The sequence below is a fragment of the Ciconia boyciana genome, chromosome 3, assembly GCF_034638445.1.
Source record: "Ciconia boyciana chromosome 3, ASM3463844v1, whole genome shotgun sequence".
Classification (NCBI taxonomy): domain Eukaryota; kingdom Metazoa; phylum Chordata; class Aves; order Ciconiiformes; family Ciconiidae; genus Ciconia; species Ciconia boyciana.
This window is the reverse complement of record NC_132936.1, coordinates 99922795-99946891: the sequence shown is the minus strand read 5'-3', so window position 1 is coordinate 99946891 and position 24097 is coordinate 99922795. Positions and strand designations below refer to the sequence as shown.

Genomic DNA, 24097 nt, shown 5'->3' with positions numbered 1-24097 from the left:
GGCTGGACCACGAGGCCCAAAGGGTATCAATGGTTCAGTGTTTGGTTGTTGGCTGGTAACCAGTGGAATACTCTATGGGGTCAATTCTGGGGCCCCTACATTCTTCAACATTTTTATCAACAACTTGGTTGATGAGATAGAAAGCACACTCTGCAGATCTGTGGACAACACTGAATTAGAGGGAGTGGATGAAACACCAAACAGTAGAAGTTCAGCCTAGACAGACCTTGAGAAACTTGAGGCTTGGGCCAACAGAAACCTCATGCAGTTCAACAAGGAGAAACACAAAATTTTGCACCTGGGCTGAATAACCCTGAGCATCAGTACAGGCTGAAAACCAACTGGCTCAGTAACAGCCCCACGGGAAAGAACCTGGGGGTTGGAGTGGATGCCAAGCTCAGTATGAGCCAACTGTACGTCCTCACTGCAAACAGGGGAAACCACATACTGGACTATGTTCATCAGGATGAATGCAGCAGCGGATCAAGGGAAGTTATTACCCTCCTCTACTTGGCACAGTGAGGCTGTACATGGAATCCTCCATCCAGTTTTGGGTTGCCAGGTTCACAAGAGATTAGAAGAAACAGGAGAGGGTCCAGCAAACAGCTGCTCAGATGGACAGGGCCTAGAGTACATGCCCTATGAGAAGAAGCTGAAGGAGACAGGTTTGTTCCGTTTGACAAAGACGAGGTCCAGGGAAGATCCAGCAGCAGCCTACAACCACTTGAAGGAATCAAAGATTAGAGAGCTGAACTTCCTGCAGCAGTTGCAGACGGTATAGAAAGGACCAATGGTCACAAATCATAGCTTGGCAGTTTTAAATTGGGCAACAGGAAAAAGGGGAATGGAGCATTGGAACATGTTATTCAGCGTGGTTGTGAAATCTCCATCCTTGGAGGTTTTTAACTCATCCAAAGCCACTGCTGACCTGATCTAGTGTTGCTAACAGTCATACTTTGAAGGGGAATCAAGGAAACAGGATCAAGAGATCCCTTTACAGTTTCTATGATTCCACTTAGCTACTTCCCACTCCAGAACCATGGTTTTAACCTTGTCTCCTTAACAGATCAGTGTTTTTCTTGTCTTCCTGTATTTGTTGGCCATTACTAGCTACTGCAATTACAGTAAACAATCGCTCCTGCTAAGAACAACAAAATTCTTGGGATTTACCCGTTTTTTTGTAAGTTAGTAACTTAGTCTTCAGTTCAGCACAAAGTATTACTTTTGCCACAATATACACTAGTATTTAAAATACTAGCTTGATGTGAAATAAAAATAACCACATAAAATTTGGTGGCTCTTGATTAAAAAGTTTGAAAGCTCTTGATTAGCAGTCTCTCTGGATGACAACCAGAGAATCATCACCATTCTTACTAAGAGACAGAGACAATAGCAACAGACAAGTTCCTTTAGAAATAAAGATTATATATAAAATTTAAGAGTTTGCTTCAGATAATTTTGTTTTAAAGAACATACCTAAGAGTTAAATTCCTGAAATCACATCCTGTCTGACGACTCATGACAAGCTGCTTTCAAACAAACATTTCACATGCATAAGGGAATTTTAGCGCCCCCATACAAGACAAAATGGCCATGTAATTTTTTTTGGGGGGAGGCTTTAAAAGCCACAGTGAAGCCCAGAAAAAACAATTGTAAAAAAACTGGTGCAATACATCAGTTAATAAGCCCAAGAGCAAGGATATAAAAGATTATTGCATACTTGTTTTTCTAGACCCAACATGATATAGGACACCTCTTCAGTGACAAGAAGGGACAACTTTTCTATAACCACATCAAGTTAGTTACAAAAAACAATTCAGATTTCATTTTTACCCCACATGAAATGAGAAACACTATGAAGGGGAAAGAAGAATCATTAAAGATGTGGGGTTTCCACCTTCAGTAAAGATGTGGTGACTTTGCACCTTCAATAAATCTAACATTTGTTTTGTTAGGAATTAGAAAATACTTAAATCCCAGAACAGTAAGCAAAATAGTTTAAGTTCACTGACTTGAAAAAGCATTCTTTTATGCTATGCAGCCCTAAAATAAATACTTGAAAGGAACTAAGAATATGCCACTATATCTTGGTTTTCATTTTCCTTCAGATAGAAGTGCTAGAATAAACATTCTTACTAGTTTACGTTGCTGTGTTTTTATGAGGTTAATAACTGAACTGTCAATCAAGGCCTGTATAAATACAGTAGTTAAATACCTTCTGCTTTAGAGGCACTTTTATTTACAAGAGAGCTAGCCAAGATTTCCAAAGGACTGCATGGTCTGGTTTGCTTTGATCTCTTTTAAGTACAAGTTTCTTTATACCTCTTGTTTTGCTATTTATTATACCCTTTGTGTAATCAGGTACGGAAAGAGCACCTGTGTAGAACAAATACTTCAGGAAAAGTGTGACTTAGAGGAATAATTATGCAACACACAGTTCACTAAAATAACTTGTGAAGTCCTTTTCCAAGAGCACTTTTGTTGCTATACTAGCAAGAGAAGTAAGCATACAATGGACTCAGAATAAAAATAGGGGAACATCACTTCAAACTGTGTATATTCACGAGTGTGTACATGTGTATGTATGTACATATGTACGTATACACACACATATAAATAAAATTAAGAGATATGTATGTATCTCTAGAAAGTCTCCAAGAACTCTGTTCAACCACTGCCTATATAACTATTATCTTTAATCTCTTGCCACAAATATAACATTGTGAATTTTACCTCCAAACCACCCACACACTTTCTCTCTGTCTGGAAGTATTCTGTGAAGAGTAACTGCTTTTTACTTAGTATGGTGAAGTTAATGAATAAGGGATGTGTACATTATGTATAGTACAAAACAGATTTATATAAATTCATATTAATGAAAACATTTATCACTACAGCAGAAACTAAATTATCTACTCGTGGTTAGGTTTACAGTAATTTTTGTTTCATTTAATGCATTTTACTCACTTGGTAGAAACAAACATTAACATTATGCCCTAATTTATTTAAAACAAATGAATGGACTGAAGTTACCTCAGGCCAGAACATATATTTTTAGGATGTTTCACCTTGGGTAAACGTTCATTCAGGTCACTTTACCATGTTCATCTTCCTATTTTCTGGCTCTGACTTAAGACAACATGTTATGAAGATCCTCCCTGTTCAGGAGAGCACAGATACACGTTTGCACACTAGTGTTTTAAGTGTGTACTTAGGCCCCAAAGATTTGACTAGGATTTATGTGGGTTAATGTTTTTCTGACTCTGTATATACAAGATAAAATCTTGAAGTAAAAATGGTTCTGTAGATTTTAGGCATTTCAGATACACCCATTGTGTTCCTAAAATCAGCAGAAATCATATAGACACATAGCATTCTCAACCTCAAGGGGAGAACAGTCCATATTTTCTGCTACAGGGGATCTTAGATAGTTTTAGATTAGACTTGTAAAACAAACAGAATAATTGAAGTAGTAACACAGAGGGAAACAGATTTCTTTAGGGGCATGTTTTCTATTTGTGTCTGTTTCTGCACAAAACTTTCAAAAATTTTACCTTCAATTTACAAGTTAATAGCACCTTATCATCATTATTCAGCACTTAGAAATAGGAAGCCTGTTCAAAATTATGTTTAAACAAGCATATTGTTATTGAACTATTAATCAGTAAAGGCCGTAACAGTTATCTGAGTCAGCCTGAACTTTTGCATGTTTTCTTGAGACAGTTCTGAGATTAAGTCTTCTAAATCTGTCAAAGTCAATCAAAAAAAAGAGCCAGAGCATTAAAAACAAAAAAGTTGAGCAAAATAAATGTGGCCTATTTCTGGCAGACAGAAGAGGGAAGGATTTCTTTTTAAGAAAAACAACCCCCTCACAAGACAATGTACTGCACCAAATCCTTAATAACTACTTTGCAAGCATTCACTGGAACAACTCAGGTGGCATGGAGGGAACAGACTGCAAAATGTGGCATAGAAGGAGCTAGAGGAAAAAGACCAGAGGCGTTTAAATAGCTCAGTCATCTCGTGAAACCTCACTGTCGCTGACCCGGTGTTTCAGCTGAAAAGCTGCAACAGAACAAGGTTGCCAGAGAAAATCCACTAGGGAATCACTAACGAGATCCAAGATAAAGCAATCCCAACCCTTCCCTCCGCAGCATGCGGTCCAAGAGGTACAGAGCTCAGAGGCCAGTTTTGTGAATCAAGCCGTACTTGCATTTCCCTGCTGGAGCCAGCACAAGAGGCTCAGCACTTTGCTGCCTCACCACTGCCCTTCCTGCGGACCCATCGCTGCAGTCAGCATCCTCTCACGCGTAGCTGTACCTCAACTGGCACGCAGGACTTCTGCCAGTGGTATGTCTCCAAGGCAGCACTGAGCATTTACGGGCTAGAGTCAATCTGAGTATCACCTCTAGTAAAACTCTCCTAAGGGCTATCCAATTTTACAACACTGATGTGCCATTACAGCTTGACCACATTAGTGCCACCAAAATTTTTCTCAGATTATCCCAAAACAGTACTGTCCACTTCTCTGTGGGCAACATAGACCTATCTCAGAAGTCCTATCAGAACCCAGTATGATGCACTGCAAAAGTCTAATAAAGTTGCTGTTAAGACTGACAAAACATCATTGATGTAAGGCAGATTTTTCAGCTGTTAAGTTAGAAATATTGGAAGTGTTAGCCTGCCAGATGTGGAACATTAGCTACAACTCGAGTGACTTAGTGAAAAGGAAGATAATACCACATTCATTTAATTGAGGGATAATATTATGAAAAGAGAGGTTTGCATTAGAACATTCAATTTACAGTGTTTTCCTCTAACCCTTCACAGTGTAAAATGCAATTATTTATGGTCTTAAAAGTATTCATACAAAACCTTAACATTAAAGAAAAAGTACATGTCAATTTAAGAGAAAAACAAAATCAATTTAGTGTTTTTAAAAGTTAACTTGGTTTTACTTAGTGACCTTCAGGTGTGCAAGCAACCACTTACTGAGAAGTGCTGAACACTCAACTTGCGATAAAAACAAAGAAAGCAGAGGGCAGTCGTGCATGTTGACTGCCTCACAGCCAATAGTGCATCTTCAAAACCTGTTCATATCTTCATAGTTTTCATCTTATTATAATTAGAAAGATAAGTTTCTCCTTTCCAAGTGCTTGAAGTTATTGATAGCCAACATTTACTGACAGCTATCAATGAAAATAAAGACTCAAAGAAGTACTATGCAGATGACAATTAAAGTTGTTCCTTTCTTTTCAAATATATCTAAACCAACATTGAGAAAATGGCAGCATTCATACTCAATTTCCTAACAGCATGAATATTTACTCCACAGAAAATGTGTGTAAAATTGGCAGCTAAGTATTTTTCTGCATATGGATTTTCCCTTCACTGGAGTCTAAATACAGAAGAGCTTCCCCTTCTCAAAATGCAAATATATACATATATACATCAGTTACTTCATGTAAAAATCACCAGGTTACTGGCTGTAACTATTGTTACAAGGCTGTACTATTTCAGCCTTGCTTAAAAAAATGCTTTTTAATCAAAGAGTTGAAGCTTTTCCTTTCTGGAACCTCTTCCACCAAGGTGAGAAGCTAAGGGAATTCTCCCCACCCCCCATCCTTTCTTTTAACCCCAGCCTCTACCTGAGGCCATTGGTTATTCTTTCTGAGGACTTTGCAACATTTATATTCCAACTCAAAAAATTCCATTTTCAGATAAGCCAGGATGATCCTTTTTTATTACTCTAAAGACTAAAGCTTGTCCTAAGTCAAATGGCAAATTGCCTCAAAGGCAATTTCTGATCATGCTCATCCTTTAAGAAAAAAAAAAAAAAGAAAAAAAAAGAGAGATAAAAGCCAGAAAAAACAGGTATTTGATGAGAAGAGTCTTGTCTAGTAACAAGCAATAGCAGCTTTAATTAGCATTGGACTACAGACCAAAAAGGTCTCTGATATATATGTGTGTGCATGTGCGTAGCACTGGCCTACAGACCACTGGTCTGTACTCCAGTATTATATACAGGCATATATATAATGCATATATAGACAATATATAAACACATACATATGTGTGTGTGTGTGTGTAAGAATTTAGGTGAAAGTATCACTATTACTACTGTACCTCATTTGGGCAGAAGAAAATTCCTCTATGATGAGAAATTTAATTACATTTCAGTTAACTTTATATGTAAGTTATTTTGACTTTCATGTACAGATCTGCATTAACTGTCACAATACATATTCCATTTTATTTTTAGAATCTCCTCATCTCAAGACATCCTAATTTTTCACGTGAAGAATACCGGAGCCTACAATGAACTAGAGCAAACATTTACTTTAGATCATTTGCAATCTGTAGCAACACTAACAGGAAAAAAAAAACCAACTGTGAAAAAACCCAGAATTATTAAGCATACACTACACCCCAGCTTCTTGAAAAGTGCATGGACTCAGCAAGTCTACATTGTAAATTGACTGCACAAGAAAACTGGAAACGGCTATTTAATGAAAACATGAGAGGCAAAACTCATCGGCCTACTGAACTCACTGCCGTTCAAAGTCCTACCTCAATCAATCTGCATTAAACCGAGTGTAGTACTCAGGTCTTCAACATGCCCCTCAGAGGGGTGCCTCCAGAGCAGCCAGCAGGAGGACGTGCCTGCGGGCCAGGGCCATGGCAGCCCCTCTCCAGAGCCACTGCTCGGGCAGCAGGCAGGCCCCAGCACGGCCCCAGCACCTGCAGCACGGGGGCAAGCGCTGAATGGCAGCGGGGCTGGGGAACAGGTCGCAGCTGGTAGCACAGTAGCTAGGCAAATGAGGATGCAGACCTAGCGTCCTCCAAGTATGAAGTGACTGGCTAAACTAACATAAATAGCTGTGCTGTGATGGGCTTGGAGAAGGGGTGGTTATTTTCTCTAAAGCACACTGTGGTGTATCTATGCAGAGCACACCTTCTGTAACCAAATATAAATGGGCTAATTGCAAAGACCAACCTTAAGCTGCAAATTTGCTAATTGCAAAGACCAACCTTAAGCTAATTGCTAATTCCAACCCTTCCTCACTACTTTGTATTTATGTGGCTAGAGTTTCATTCCAAGTCTTGCAGACTTGAAATTATCATAACATTTAAAAAATCATACTCCCAAATCAAGTATACAAAAACTAAACCAAACCCCCCTACAGGTAAGTGTTAAACAGGACCATTTTTAAAATGTCAATTATCTGGAATTCAAAGTATCATTTAGCCAAATACACACACACACATATATATACACACACACACACACTTACAGCAGCATTAGAAGTTTTGATACGGTCCTTCTCAGAAAGAGAGAACCCAGAGAAAATGTCTTTGTTTCTAACTTTCTTTTCACTAGAAAGAGAAAGCTCAACCTGTATAGTTGCATGGACCACTGTAAACAGTCTTCACACAACTTCTCTCTCTTCTACTTGCAAGAGTTGCACACAGTTGTTATTTTTCAAGGATTAATTTCCCAATTCATTATTTCTTTGCCCATGCTAAAATTAAAAAGACACATCAATATTTAATGAAAACAGGATATGATTGCATCTCCTGTAGAGCATGATGTAGAGTCCCTTCAAGTTTCCAGTGAACCCGTAAGAGTGAAGTTTGGCATCAGCCCAGAGTTCTGCTCAAGAAATCCCTCTCCTCCACTGCCCCAGCTCTCCAGTCCCCAGTTGTACCACTACATCTGTTGATGCAAACACATTGCAGTTGACCCACAGCAGAGCCCCACCGACAACTGAACCAGCACAACTGAGCAGCAGGAGCCAGGATGTGGAGCTGGTAAATTCTTCAACCCATGTCTCCTCAAACTGCAGACCAAGTTTTCAGAGAACGGACCTTCTCTAGCATAATCTAGTATTGCCTTGTCCTCAGGTTGAGACAGACAGTTCTGGCTGACCTTCCTAATGCCCTTTCAATGATCACAAAGCCCAGCTCAGCATGCTTTCTTGCCCCTGCTCTCCAGTAGGGATGGCCACTGCAGATGTGACTTCAAATGTCTCTCAGCAGAGTTAGGCATCCCCTCACTCTCTTTGTCACAGAGTAAGGTGGCCCTTTCACACAGTTGTTCTACTGCAAACACCCAAAATGACACAGGAATGTTTGGAGGGAAAAAGCAAAACAAAAACAAAACACAAAAACCCCAGAAATCAAAACAAAAGTCCAAACCCATCATTCTTTTACGTAGGCCTGGAAAAAAAACAAATTAAATCAGGTTACTGATCAGACAGAGGTTGTAGTTCATTCAGTCATTCAATCCAGTGCTTCACAACTGATCAAGACCATCAAATAATGGACCACCACTGTATTGTCATTATGCAAACACCCCAGCTGCATGGCAATTATAATGTACAAAATTAACATAAATAGGGAATGGAACATAACATCAGCAGACTAATAGCAGCAAAAGACATGATTGGCCTATAATTTTTGTATAAAGGATGCTATATGTGAATTTTTAGTGGAGATAAGAGGAAAAAGAGGGAAACGTAACAAAATAAGTTAAAGAAACACGGCAGTGGAGTTAAGTAGCCAGTACTGTTCCAACAAAGCTTTCTTCTGGAAGTCTACACAAACTCTCCACCACCACAATTGTATCAGTTTTATAGGAACCCTTCTTGACAAAACAACCAGAAAGTCCATCCTTTTTTAGACAGATGCCCAAAACAGCCCAGCAATAAGGTAACTCCCCACTGGCACAGAAGAGACAGATTTAAACCCCTAACCTAAAATCAGGCAAGCTGCAAACCTATGCACGGTCCTAATGGCAGCATCAGAGAGTTGGTCTGTCTCTGTCCACAGCCAGACTCTCCCTTAATCCAAACAGAACATCCTGCAGGCAACAGAACAAGCAGCTCAAACCCAGATGACTTTCACACAAGCTCCTATAAATGCAAGCTGCTAAAATGCTAGTGCTTTTGAAGTAAACTGCCAGATTTAAAAGTGGGGGGAAAAAATTACTTTGTTTTAATATATGAATTCTGTTCCAGCAAAACACTAAACAAAACAAGTTTAGAGCTCCAGAAGAGAAGTGCCCAAGCGCAGCTGCCCCCCAGGGATGTGGCTGCAGGGACCTGTGCAGCAATGGTGACACCTCGTGGTGCCAAACCACTGAAACACAGACCTCTTCCCAAACACAGCCTGCCTTAAACCCACCGGCAGGGTTCAGAGGAAGAAGCTTTACAAATAAAATAGCCAAGCAACCTCTACATCATTCTCTTCCTAAACCAGTATCTCCTGTAGAGACAGGAGTCAAAGTTGAAATCAAATCTCTGCCTCTGTTTTCATACCTCCTGTCTCTCACCGACCTGTCTTTAGAAGATTTTTCCCATTCCCTGTTTCGTGGCATTGATGACTTCAGGTGGGAAACAGTAGAACTGACTACATACAATGTTTAATGAAAAATTGCAAAATGGATAGAGGAAGAAAAAGAAGCCAGACCAGCTTTAACATCTTTTGGTCAAAATGATTACAAAGAAATTGCTGTAAACAAAAAGCTTCAGAGAAGCAAGTTGACAGTGCCAGTTACATAAAAATTAACATTGTTTTTAATGAATTCAATTCAAATATATAAAAGTTTACTCTCCTTTATTCTGATATCTCCTAACCCCAACAGATGCTCAAATGCATTACTTTCTGCAGCTTCACAAACAGAAATCTCCAATTACGTATCTCATCACACTGCATGTATTTGAGAAGTCAGTCTGCCTTCCCACTGCAGAGGTTAGTGTGAAGTTTTTCCCTAGGATACAAGCTTTAAAAAGCTGAGGTACAGCTCTCATTCAGTAAGTGCTCAATATTGAAATTAAAAAAAACCCAACTTTAAATGTTGTTACAAAAACAAAGTGAGAAGGCAAGAAATGAGAAACACTTTTTATTGCTCTGCCTGGGTTTCAGGGGTTATGGGAGTGAATTCCAGGTTTGGGCGAGAAGTGATTCGGGTTTCTGACAAAGCAGGGATAATTTCATACAGTAGGGGAAATGACATTTCAAATAATTTTGGGGGAGAGTTATTTTTTAAGGGAAATCTCCCTCCAATCTCCCACCTGTATTTTTTCCTTACATTCATACATCCACTGTAACTAATTTTTCAAGTGAAACCTGAAATTGATTATTTCAAACAGCTAAAACAGCACCTATCTATCACCTAAAAGATGAAAGACTAGTATCATCCCAAGACATTTAGCTTCTCGTAATGTGCATGAAAATTATATTAGCTACATAGATCAACACTGAAGAACCACTGTATAATGAGTTAAAAAAAAGAGTGGAATTTTTGAAGGTAAATCGTAACAATTGCCTTATTTCAGAAATTGCATACCTTGTCCATGATTTGAAAATCTATTAGGAATTTCTGAAATGGTTACCATCATATCCATAGTGTGACCACTCTATGGCCCCGCAGACTCCCCCAGGAGTATTTTTTAATGAGTTCATTCTGCATCTGGGGTTATTTTCACAACCCTGCTACAGCAGGAACCTCAACTACAGAGCACAGGGCATAGGCATGCTTCACTTGCTGCAGAAGCGAAAGAAAGGGGCTGAAGGCCAAAGAAAACATGGGGGTGCTTGTGCACTAACTGGAGGGCGCAGAGAAATAGGAATCCTCAGGACTGGGGAGTTTTAAGAGTAAGAAGATAATTGGTTTTACACAAGAAAGTGAAATACTAGAGGAGCTGGAGCAGGACTACAGAGTTCAAGGGTAGAATCCCTTGGAAGAGAAGCAGCTTCACAAGCTGCAATTTTTGAAGCTTGGAAGAAAGAGGCACGAAAGAGTGACAGGGTGTTCTAGAGTAGGAAGACTAAAGGGAAAAAATACCAAACGAGTAGGGGTGAGATTACCTCCAGGCCTGCTCTAGAGCTAAGGGAACACACATGTGACGACTGCTGCTCTTCTTCACCCTCCTCTCTTTGCTATTGAGAGCAATAGGGCTAGTTTGTGACCACAAGAGAGACTGGACATTTGGAAGAGCTGCTGGTACCAAAACCTCTCAGCAGCATTTTATTTCTGTGAAACTGCACATGAGTACAAATTAACTCTCAGTGCTTAACAGCAGATATTTCTGGCCCTACCGCTTATTTCTTGGCAGCGCAGTTTAAGCAAAGCTAGATGTTTTTGTAACATCGTGACTCAAATATATCCATAAAGCAAGCAATATTTTCAAACTGTTGTTGGCGAAGGTCATGTTTTGCAAACTTACAATTGGTACCAAGTGAAGCTTACCTATTTTTTTTTGAATTTTCATCTTTCCCTCTTTTAACCCCAAAAATTCTTGTAATCAGAGCACTAAAAAGAAGTGTAGATGAATTTCTTACCTAAAGGAAAAAGAAAAGAACATGAACTATGTTTTAAAAATCCCTTTGAAATGTACTAATATTTTTTTAAATACAGCCACTAATGTACAGTCGAAAAGACGAACAGCTGAGTGAAGGACAGAGCATGCCCACTGCTCAGAGGTCAGCACATGGAATCAATTAATTCATAGCATCTTTCCTTTTTATCAAAATGGCACTAATAGAAAGCTCACATTTTTTGGAGTTGTCTATCTTTAATATAAGGGATACATCCAGATTTCTAGTGGTTCAAAGCATTCACAGATTCACAGAATCGTATAGGTTGGAAAAGACCTTTAAGATCATCGAGTCCAACCGTAAACCTAACACTACCAAGACCACCACTATACCATGTCCCTAAGCACCTCATCCAAACGTCTTTTAAATACCTCCAGGGATGGCGACTCCACCACTTCCCTGGGCAGCCTGTTCCAATGCTTGATAACCCTTTCAGTGAAGTAACATTTCCTAATATCCAGTCTAAACCTCCCCTCGCGCAACTTGAGGCCATTTGTTCTCCTCCTGTCACTTGTTACCTGGGAGAAGAGATCGACCCCCACCTCTCTACAACCTCCTTTCAGGTAGTTTAAGGTCCTTTAAGGTCTCCCCTTGGCCTCCTTTTCTCCAGGCTAAACAACCCCAGTTCCCTCAGCCGCTCCTCATCAGACTTCTGCTCTAGACCCTTCACCAGCTTCGTTGCCCTTCTCTGGACACGCTCCAGCACCACAATGTCTCTCTTGTAGTGAGGGGCCCAAAACTGAACACAGTGTTCGAGGTGCGGCCTAAGGATTCACCCTTATCCATGGCAGATCATGTAATGTTCTACCTTAACATGCCATATGGAATACTATCTTCTATTGAAAAGCAAAGTAACAGTGAGAATGAATGTAAATACACTCCTTACTAGCAAGGTGCACTGACTCAAAATTTAACAGCCAGATACATTTTTATCTAAAAGGTAATCTTTGTCCCTACTTTTTGTCAACATCAGCACTTCACACTACAGGAAAATTAAACAAAACCAAAAAACGTGACCAAAACTGACTTTGTTGCAGGTCTACATTATTCTTTATTGTACCTTAAAATATTACACCATGTAACATTCCAGAAATCGTGGTACTGCCATTTAGAAAGATGACGAAAGCTTCACTGAACAGCACCACTCTATATCCTGTTACATTAAAGAAGGAAAACTAACAACTAACTTACTGCCCAGACAGGTGACATAAAACCTAGAATTGCTGCTTGTATTCCATCTGCAACATAAGGCATGATGTTTTCACCTAAGCGTGTATCCCTAAACAGGGCCCGAAGGGTATTTAAAGCATGAACCTGTGGGGGTAGAAGATAGATATTAAAATATATAAAAATATAGATTAAAATATATATTCATTGGAAAAATATCTTAAATTTAATATATGTTAATTGCAGCAATGAACATGTGAAACAAAAATAATCCATATGCACCTTTACACCACTTTATTTCCCTATTAAATACAAGAATACTGCTATTAAAAAAATATATTAAAACGGTGCAGCAAACACTGTTAAAAACAATTACATTTAAAAAATATATTCCTCTAACAAGTAGAGCCCGGGCATTGCAAGCGAAGGCCAGCATTCTTTCTTCCTTAGCTTATCATGGCTGTAAAAATAACTTTCAAAGTTTAGAATCATCTTTTCCAACATTCTTGACATGCTGTAGATACTGTGAGAAAAAATAAACTACAACTCACAGGAGGACAATATTAAGCTAAAACTGACAGCCAGGCTTGCTTCACCATATGGAGCATTTTCTGATATTTCTCTACACTCTGCAGGGGAAGGTGGTAATCTGTGTAGCTTCACAGACTGTGACAAGGCTACATAAATTTATACCAGCAGAAGATCTGGCAGAGCCATTAGAACATATTTCTATGTATTGTCAACAAATTATGGCTTGCACTTACAAACAGAAAGATTAAGTATTTGATAACAACATTTTGAAGATAAAGATCTTGACTTTAAAATAAAATTTTTATGCGTTACAAATGTATATATTTAAGTTTTAGAAGTTACTAAGCATGCTTAAAATCACTTTTCATATGGTATTTTACTGCATACAATATGATTTATGCAACTCGTTTATTTATTCTAACTGTAAATAAATGCTTGCTCGTTAGTTTCCTTGTAAAAAGGAAATGACTCATCTGTTTGTTTAGAAATATACTACAGGCAGTAAACTGATCATATAAATTCAAAATGAATATGACTATATTTGCTGTACTAGAAAAAAACCTATCAAATTACGCCCAATCCATTTTTTGGTATCTTAAGCACTTTCAAATTCCAGTGACTTCATAACCTTTGCACATGCAAACACATTTTAAAATCTAGCTATAGATAATGAAAACAAATTATCCTTATTAAAAACACAAATTTCCTTAACTGTTGGAAGTAACGCAAACACCTTTATGACATTTGCCTTCTGTATTTTACCTGTGGAATTACACTTGATGATTCATTCAAAGGTGCGGCCAAAGATATCAATTCTTTCATTGTCATTTTCAGCAAATCTGTTTTGCTCTTTGGTTCTGAAGCTAACAAAGCCTACAGAAAGTTTAAAAAAAAAAGAGAGAGAGAAAGAAAACAAAATCAGGTATTTCTAGCCATTTTTCTTTACTATAAGTTCTGCTCCACATTCCTATATTTACCATATCACAGCCTAGCTTCTGACCATACACAAGGACTAAAGAAAAATGTGCAAAAAGTAAGTTTCAGTTTTACCTCTTAGTTTTGTTCGAAGTCTCTTAGCATTCAATGTTTCAATACAAAATCTTTACTCAGGCACTATCCATCCACCTGCCTAAGAAAATTTGCTTGTATACAACAGATAATTTACGTTATCATACACACACAAAAAAATCATAGTATTTATTACAGTGAAAGTATCTGCCATATTTACTTACATTTCCTAGTATGGACTTTTTTTTTTTAGTTTAATAACATACATATTTAAGATTACATGGGCTGGCCAAAGAATAAATCCTGGTTTGCAAAGCAGGATAAAACAAGCAGCACATTTTTAAAAGGAGAGAAGAGATGCATCCATCTCCAAATAGTAGTTCAATGGGTAGGACATTCAGCTGAGATGAAAATACTCTAATTTAGTCCTCTCAAATTCAGGAGTGGAGTTAAAACAATCTTTCTCTGTCTGGTAGCTCCCGTTGAATTTGTCCAACTTAGTACTAAGGGATAATCATAAATCACTTATTTCTAATAAAAATTATTATCCATTTGTGTTTTGAGGCCAGAGTCTGTTCAGCATCAGTTCAAACAAAGTATTTAATAGTAATTTACATCACATAAGAACAACCAAATGGGTCAACTGCAAGCCAAGTGAAGTATAAAGGTTAGGCAGAAACCCAGAAGTAGTCACTGTCAGTTTTATCAGTACCTTTAAAAATGGGAGAAAAGAAAAGGGGGCGGGGGGGGGGGGCGGGGGAGGTATTCATGAAGTATAAAATAGAGGAGAATGAACTGAAGACTAAAATTTCATACCCTAAAAATGTTAAAGCTGTAAGTAGTATTTTCCCACAATTTCCTCACCCACTAATTGGAGCTGCACCTTTGTACTATTAGGTAATAATATTTCTATTTTAAATAGGTCATTTAAAATGCTCATAACCTTAAAAATTACATATTATCATTAAAACAGATGTGTTTTAGTAAAACAAGAATAAATGTCACAGGAAGCAGATGGCAAAGAGACCACACTGAGCCTCAATTTTATGCATTAATAAAATAACCTTATTATAGTACTGTTAGGATATGCATTACAACTTGTATTTTTATTATCTGAATGCAACATGCTATTTAAGGCTTAATTCATTTTACTGAGTGCTACAGGCACATTCAGAACTACTGCCAAAGAACACCATCGCCTTTCTTTACAATGAAATTACAATTCAAAAATAGATTATTTCAGACTAAAGAGAAGGTTTGGAATGAACATTGGGATTAATTGACTAGACTAACTTTGTACTCTTCCTGAGCTGTCAAAATAGAAGCATCTGACCTGTTTATCTAAACAGCTATGGCACAGGGCAAGCTTTGCCATATGGACTCAGTAATGTAGGCCAACTGCAGACTACACACGTTTTCTGCAATGGGATACTGTTGGGTCCACCTAGTCCTTACATTAGACAGTGTAACTTTTTACATGAAAAATTGATTCAAATATGTTTGTTTTTTCACATTCTCAGGATTAACACTAGCTAATGCCCACTGGATTCAACTCTGCGGTGTGAATGGGGAAACCAGAAGACATGAAATCACCAAATTCATTTTGCAGACAACTTACAGATATAAAAGGGAAAGGTCTTGAACTGCTGAAACTGAGAAGGAAAAATGTCTCTAAAACCAATGCCCTACTTCTGATCTATGCTGCCTAGCACACATGCATCTAGTGAAGCCAGGAGCAGGCTGTGACTGACATAAGAGAGGTCAGACAGAAGCAGGCTGCCTCAACTTTCTCAGGGCAAACTCGGAGTGCAAAACAAGCAAGATGAATTATTCTGGCAGGGAGAGCTTGCTCCCAGCAGTCCCTCAGATTCTTGGAACATGCTTGAGACTATACTTCAGTGAGCGGAGAAAGTTACAAATCACGTAGTTAATCTTGGACTCCTGTCTTAGAAAACTGGTTGAAAATTAAAATGATGGAGGTTAATTTAGGGGAAAGCAATCATGGCCACTTTAAGGAGCAAAGGAATGGAAACAGGTTAAGTGTAATCTGCAGGACCAACTCTGCAGTGACTGACCTCACAAGGATGCAGATGAGCTGCTGCATACTACTGCGAGGCACTCAGTAGGAGGTGGTACTTTGAGCAGAGACAGAACACTGCCAGCCAGCAGATCAGCCATCAGTTCTGAACTTGGCAGAAGCCAGAGGCTGGGATGTGTGGAGCTGATGGTAACGTGGGGAGCAAAGACTGCGGGAGCATGGCCCCACACCCACAGATAAAACTCTTCAGTAACCTACTCATTCATTGCACTCGAGACTGTCAGTCAACACGAGTTATTGTGACTCTATTACTTGATTCTGTTTTATTACTGTTGAGCAGACCTCCCAAGTTCTTTGTGGTATTTTCTAGGCCACCATTTTACAATTCTGTGACAGTCTGTTCATATTTTACCACCCTCCCATTCACATGGAAGGAGCACAGAGTTACATAGTTAACAGAGCCTTACTTAATCTGTGAATTAATTTATGAATTTACCAGGATTATTACAGTGGCCACACAGAGCCTAAACTCAGTCTTTTGAAATGCTATTTGAATTTACCCCAAGCCAAAAATCTCAAGAGTCAATAGAACGGCAGCGCTAAACAGTGCCAAACATGGTTTAATTACATGTGGCTTCTTGGTTGCACAAAGGCAATCAAAGTCTGTATAAAAAGAAGTAACTGTTTGACCAAATGGGGTTGAAGTAAGAAAAATACATACATACATAAGTGTATTCACCAGAACGGACATTAAAAAAAAATTAAGTCAGAGGTAATAACATTAGTTGGTACCTGTACGTAGAATGGAATTCCCGCACTACGCCTGGTTACACATAGTGTAGATGAAGGATCACAAGATTTGATTTCTTCTAACACACGGCTTAGCCACTGCTCTGGCATCTTGCGCAGACTCTCACTGTTACATCTACATGAAACAAATACATAAGAAACATTAAACAAATACGTAAGAAACTAGGACAGAGTCAAAGAAAGCATTTAGTGACCTTAAGAAATATTTCTTGCTATATCTGAACACATCCAAGCATATACCCAGATTTTTTTAAGAAATAAGACAGAAAATTAAAAAGGAATTGTACATTTTTCCAATGTTGGTACAAATTATATTAACCCTACTTATTAAGAGCCACTAGGAAAAGATATTTCACTGAACAGAAAACAGGATTCTGAGCTTCAGGACTGCAACTGTTCTCTTCTGCCAAGAACTATTATCCTGTTCTGGAGAAGAAAACAAAGACATATGCACATAAGTCACTGTGTAGGAAGTGACACTTCAGAAATTCGTATCTGTTGTCACACAGTAGCTGATGCGTGACCCTCCATTAACTAACATATACAACTATGTTTATAACCATACAAAACAAAACTGAAGCCCCTCACAGTAAGTACATATTATGTAAATACCCCTGCAAACCCTGGAGCAGCAGAAGGAATGAAAAACAAGACATACTGCTCTTTTTAAAATACTATGTCAGTCAAACTTTTGGTAAAGCACCTAAATTGCTCTATCATCAAATACTCCTCCTCTGCAGTTATAAAACTCAGCATTGCCTGAAAGCAAAGGACTTCCAAGGACAAGGAGAACTCAAGCCTATTTCAATTGCTGGTGCTGATCAGTTCAATGAAGTGTACCATATTCAGTGTGCAAGACCAGCTCATTAATCTTATGTCAATGTTCCGAAAGGATCATTTATTGTTACAAAAATTTCTATTAACAGGACATTGTTATTAAAACCTGTCATACTGGTTTGACACACGATTCAGAGTAGAAGAAAGAATTAATCACTGTGGGCAATACAACTGCAATTATCTCAACTATGCAGGACTTGCCTTGCCTAAAAATATAAACTATAATTAAATTCATGATTAAGTAGTGAGATCTTACAGTAAGGCTACAACCAAGTTTTCTACCTAAGTGACTGAAGCAAAGAATTTAAAAGAGAAATTAAAAGGCAGCAGGTACTGATGTGAAAACCAGAATCTCATGGAAGGTCTACATCTACTCCCTCCTTTACCCTCCTGTTATTAAAGCAAGAATTGAGGTAAGCTAAAAACCTGATACTGAACAACAAATGAGGCTCTAATATGTGGTGAAACCCTCCTTTCCTTCTTTTACAAAATAAACAGAAAATTAGTAATGCAGAAAATAGAGGTCACAGGAAATGCCAGACAGGTCAGCAGAAGACACAGATGACTTCTTACTCTTCAGTAATTCCCTTAGGATTTCCACCACAGGTTTCCTACACTGCTGCCAGCCCTTCTCCCCATTTTTCAAGGGCAGCACCTCTTCAAAACAGCTGCCACCGTGCGAACCATCAGTCCAGAATGCAAGAGAAACATGGCTTCACAAGGGGTCACCTCATACCACGGCATAAAAGAAAGGCACTTCCTGCCCCAAGCCCATGACAGAAGCAATCAAATTAATCTGGAAACTAATGGTGAGTTCTCTTTTCTTTGACTTTTCTCTTTCTGTTTCTGATAATTAGCTTCCCCTGCTTACTTTCAGGATGTGTTCCTTTGCTTGCTTTTGGAGGATGCCATTCTAGGGTTGAGATCACACAAAACTTCTCATGGATCTCCTCCATGGGTCTCTGCAGCTAGACTCTGCTGTTCTCTTCATCCATGTCAACACATACTGCAAAAGCTACTACTTCTCATCATGTCTGCGGCTGGTCTTACCTCCCTAGCTAAGCGGAATTTAAATGTCTTAGTTTAGTCATGCAAAGAACAGTGCTCATCTCTCTTCAGTATGTTATCTTAGTATTAAAACAAATATCCCACGAGACATATTCACATCTGCTGTGGTGCAGAAGAACAAAAAGTAAAGCATTAAGGAAATATTGAAAAGTTGCTACGTAGCATACTGAATATTTTATTCTTAAGTAAACTGAGAGGTTTTTCCCCTTTCAATAGTAGTAGAAAGAGGAGAAATACACTGAAATGCAATAAACTTCAGACTCTCTTAAAACTGTATTGCTTTGATCTTGCCACAAGTAATTCTACCTTGTTCAGTCACCCACCAACATGCCTTTTTTTTTTTAAAAAAAGGTGAAAGAGTTATTGCTTTAAAGTTAGAAACATGAGAGACTATTGACTTTGCAATGGAGATGACTACTCCCTTAAATTTGGCAGCTCCATCTCCTTATGGTCTGGCAAGAAGACTATTGTCTTAAGAAGCAGGTGGCCCTAGATTTTAAGAATAATGAAGCTTTACAATGTAAAAATGGTGGTCTCAATCTCAAATGTCATTTTCCCCGAATGAAATAGTAATTATTTTTACCAGATCAAACAAATAGTGTTGATAATTAAAATATAACACAGTAACTTGATACACAAATTGCTTAAGATGCAGTACAGTTAACTTTTTCCACAAATTTCTGTCTGTCCGTCTGCCAGTTGTAACAATTTCATATATGCCCAAAACCCTTTCTGTGGTCAGTATCAATGAGTACAAAAAGCCTAGGTATCCAAAGTTAAAGCTGAACCCCTCTCCCTAACTCATATGGCTGTATTTTCTCCTATCCAAAATCAATGGTGTGTTAAGAACAAAGGGTCGATCTTGGATTTGGCCTTCCTGGATGTCAGTGGTTTGTGGCACAAACTTCACGTGGCCAGAGCATTTTCTACATGGGTATAGCCAGAATTCAGTGTTTCCAGTCGCTGTAATCAGTCCCTATCTGGGGAAAAAACCCTATTTGGTTTTCTTTCACCATTTTTCCTCTCTCAATAAACCTGTATTATTATTCTTTTTCACATAAGTAATGTGATTCCTATTCTTTATAAACCTAGTCTCTATACTGCCCCTGGCACTTTTCAGACAAATAAGGAGACAAGAATCTAGCCTCAGAAACACATTACTATTCAAGGTATAAGTCACCCTAGAAAATGTCTGCTTTTAAGAACAACTCCTCTGAAACAATGAAGTCCTTCCACTTGCATCCTCCTTTTCATAGCATCTGCTCTAAACAAAGCAAAACTTTCCAAATTATATAGGTGCATTGAGAAAGGTGCTGTTTCGAGGTTTCTCTAGCAGTAAAGCAGAGCAGAGAGAACCTTGGTTGGCCTCAAAATTTCAGAGAGACAGTATCATTACCCCATCTCTCTCTTTCACCAGGCAGGAAAAGAAATAGGGGAGAAAATATGAACAGAGTTAAAAATCAACATGTCTTCGAACTGAGCAGTGCCTTAACATAGTATCTCGTACTTCATTATATAGTGTACTTCCCAACCCTACAAGCATCACAATACATACGAACAGTTTTCCCCCACCAGTTTATTTCTCTCCATTTTAGACTCTTTCCTTCACATCTGTGATTACACTTTTGCTGAAAAGTTAGTGACAATTCTAGTACATTTCACTAGCAAGTCCACCAACAATTTTTAAATTTTACAAGAAGTCTTCCTAGCAGACCGTAGGGGCCTGGGAAAGCAAAGAGTTACAGTCACACTGGAGCAACAACATGAGTCAGAAGTAGTTTACTGCAAAGGATTAGGAGGGTCTACACCCAGTTCCCCAACAGAAATATTACAGATCAGACACTGACCAGGTACAGATGAATAATTTCCACTGATGCTGGATTAAACATTTGTAAAATCAAAGTAGGGGTTTTAGTTATCATTACAGTTTTCCAGAAAACTATATGATATGGTCCTAACTTGGTGCATATGCATAAAATTGTGTTCACCAAGTTTAATTTAAGCTCCAGTTTGAACATTTAAAAATGTTCAAAATATATTATTCATAAATAAACACATGGCACTGTATGACATAACTCTTCCCAAACCTTCCCCTTGCATTCTGCAACTTTAGTGAAGCAAAGCACTACAGCCATAGCTATGCAACACTATGATTTTGAGATTTCCAGAAATCTTTATGTTCTACTTGATCTCTCAGAAAAGCTTCACTAAATAAAAGCGAAACAGGCAAAACACCATTTGGAATGTAGAAATTGTTTGGGTATTTATAAGGATTACAGGAGATTCAAGTTTAAAACAGATGCCCAGAGGCTTCCAGGTACTTTCCCTAACCCCCACGTTATCGGACCAAATGAGCATTTGTAATTTCTCAGGGCCTATGACAGGAAAATATTTTTTAAAAAAACATTGCTTATTTATAGATAAGAACATTGCTTGTTTTGTAACTGTACAGTTTTCTGAAGGTACAGCTGCAGCCAATATTAAGCAGACACGACAAAGGGAGCATTACACCCCCAGAAGGAATATGAACCGGGGAAAAGGAAGAATGGTAACTTGCATGCTTAGAGCAGACTCAGCAATTTACATCCAAATGTCAGGACAGAGATCAAATTTCATCAGGTTCATAAGAAATCTCTGTGGAGGAAAGATTTTTCTTTCACCACTAACTCAGACAGGTCTGAATACCATTGCTCTGTCTAGAAAGAAGTCTACTCTTGGTTCTTATAAAGACTGGTATTTAAGGGTTGTATAGCTAAAAGCAAGCTCAGATGGTAAATATTCCAGCATATAGTTTTAAGAAAATTTTTGGCTATAAAAGTGAAGGACCCCGTTCAACTGGAGTATTTCATAAAAGCATGGGAAAGGGATTTAGTACAGTCTTAGTGACAGATTTTTTCACTGGGTCTTAGAGAAAGAATGAATTAAAAGTGTCAAGGATGCTTCTGTAGGTCTTGAGTTCAATTCTGTTCAACAAGGTATCATGTTTAAGCTGTACATTACTATAAGCTGCCCCAGACAAATAAGTTCTCCTGTGGTATTTGTGGATGCAGCAGTAAATTAGTATAGATTCTGGTACACATGCCTCAAGACTGTCTGTGAGCCTGGCAGCTATGGAGAGAGGTAGGCCAGTCTGGATATACTTGCAGAGTAGAGCCCCTCAGCTGCAGCAGGGTAAATGGAAAAGACTCCAAGACACTCAACAGACCTGCAGGGCGACTGCATTCACCGGGAGACTTAACTTGCTCGTTTTGGACAAGAGTCCCAAGATACTACTCATATCCCAAAGAGTACCAAACCAAAGAGTCAGTGGCTATTCTGCTATCACTCTCCTTTCTCCTTCATTTTAAATACAAATATAGCCTTGAGACCTGTGTTTCCTGGCAAATATCTTCTTTTGTTGAAGCAAATATATTTCCACAGAGCTGCTCTCTGGTTCCTGTAAATTGGCTTTTCCCAAAGGAATATTTGCTCTACTTGAAATACCTTAACTTTAAAAATACTAAGCAGTATGCATCATCCAAAAACCATTTGGAGAACTGTTAATTCAGAAGACGAAAATTACTTCAATATAAGCACTTTTTTTTTTTATGATACATACATACTGCTTAATGTTTTGATAGCTTCCAGAGAAGCAGAGTTCTCTGGAGCTTGGCTCTTCATTTTACAACATAATATAAAGCTGCTCTTAAGTGGACTGTGCTCCATTAAATACAATGGCAGAAAAAGGGAGAGGGAGCAAACATATCCGGAACTTCTCTGAAGTCTGGGCAGATTTGTTCTACTCAGCTTTTTTGACTCAGCTTTTAAAATAAATTTAAAAACTGAAAATCAAAGAAAAACAGCTAGTCTGCCATGTAGAGAGTCTGCTATAAACTGACATAACGTTTTATATGTTTTCCAGTATTTCCTGCTTTTTAGTTTACCTTTCCTACAAAGTTTGTTCTAGATAGTCCTGCATATTGACTGAGATCAGACTAGTGAGGCTGTACCTGTTTGGATCACCTCCTTTCTCCACTCAAAAAGGCTGGTGGTAGTAAAAGGTCTTTTTTTTTTTTTTTTTTAAACAGTACTACTCTGATGGCCAGACTCTCTTCAATCTGATGGGAGGAATAAATCCTTTGAAACTAAAGTAGATCATACAACTTAACCATGGAATATTTTTACATCATCATACGTTTATATTCACATCCAACATACCTAGGGATAACATCCTTCAATATTCAGCAATTGTTTCTATGCATTCTATACTGTTAACAGCTTACTTTATTTGGAATACTATATTAATTTAATGAACATTCAAAGAAATACCGCCTGCCATGAAAATACTAGCTATTGGCACAATACATTTTAATTTGTCACTGTATGTTTCAAAAGAAGACCAGTACTTTAACTTGTTAAAGTTTTGGTTATCTGAACTTATTTCTGCCTTTAGAAAAAAGCAAGTTTCACATACAAAACTAAGTTTAGATAATGATACAAAAAGTCTTAAGTTATGATATCAGAGGTCTGCAAGAGAAGTACTGAAAAGAATGAAGGATTTTGCTGTTGGAGTAGGGGTTGCTTTTTTTTTTAAATTAAAAAAACACTATTGCAGGTGCAGCATCTGATTCAGGAGACTAACGAAACAGTGCATAGTGTGCTAAAGTATCTATAAACAGCAGCCAGAAGTATGCAGCAGAGAGCAGAACAATGTTTTGTACTTGACTTGGAAAAAACCAAAAGTATAAAATGTCTGCTCTGTAGTCCATTCAAATTAGATTCACTAATTGATGTGACAATATAACCACTTCTCTAGAAAGTTGCCCAGATAAGTGGGACCACCTCAACTTTGTCCGTGATAATACATTTCCAGTCACTCATCTTGGCAAGCTTTTTCTCACTCACTGTAGGAGCTGCTCTCTCAATACTCACAGCACTGAAAATAGAAAAGATCTAGCCCAGCAGTGAAGTTAATAAGAAGCCAGCACAAAGGGTGCCACTGGGTGATCGTCTGATATATCACCTTAAAAATTCCTGAACCAAGTTTTCATAGTATAGAAAAAGAACACAACATTTACACAAGTGTATATAATGTATACAGACAGGCAAAAAGATAAGCAAGAACAGCATCACATGTCAGTTTCTTTTCTTCAAGTAAATAATCAAGTGTAAAGTAAGGTTGTGTGAGCTCTCAACAAACTACTCAGGCCAATTTAAAATGCCTCAGATTGCTAGCACATAAAAGGAAATAATGCACCTTCTACAGATACCTCACCA

At 38.2% G+C, this 24097-nt stretch overlaps 1 protein-coding gene across 2 annotated transcripts in view; it reads right to left on the bottom strand.

Annotated features, from left to right (window-relative positions):
* THADA (THADA armadillo repeat containing) overlaps positions 1-24097 on the bottom strand; it is a 169586-nt gene that overhangs the window by 118288 nt on the left and 27201 nt on the right. For both annotated transcript variants that reach the window (XM_072856806.1, XM_072856805.1), the window contains 4 exons: positions 16919-17051; positions 13843-13953; positions 12574-12696; positions 11255-11346 (listed from right to left, as the gene is read on the bottom strand). In XM_072856806.1, the coding sequence (XP_072712907.1) occupies positions 11255-11346; positions 12574-12696; positions 13843-13953; positions 16919-17051 (459 nt within the window). The remainder of the gene's footprint in view (positions 1-11254; positions 11347-12573; positions 12697-13842; positions 13954-16918; positions 17052-24097) is intronic.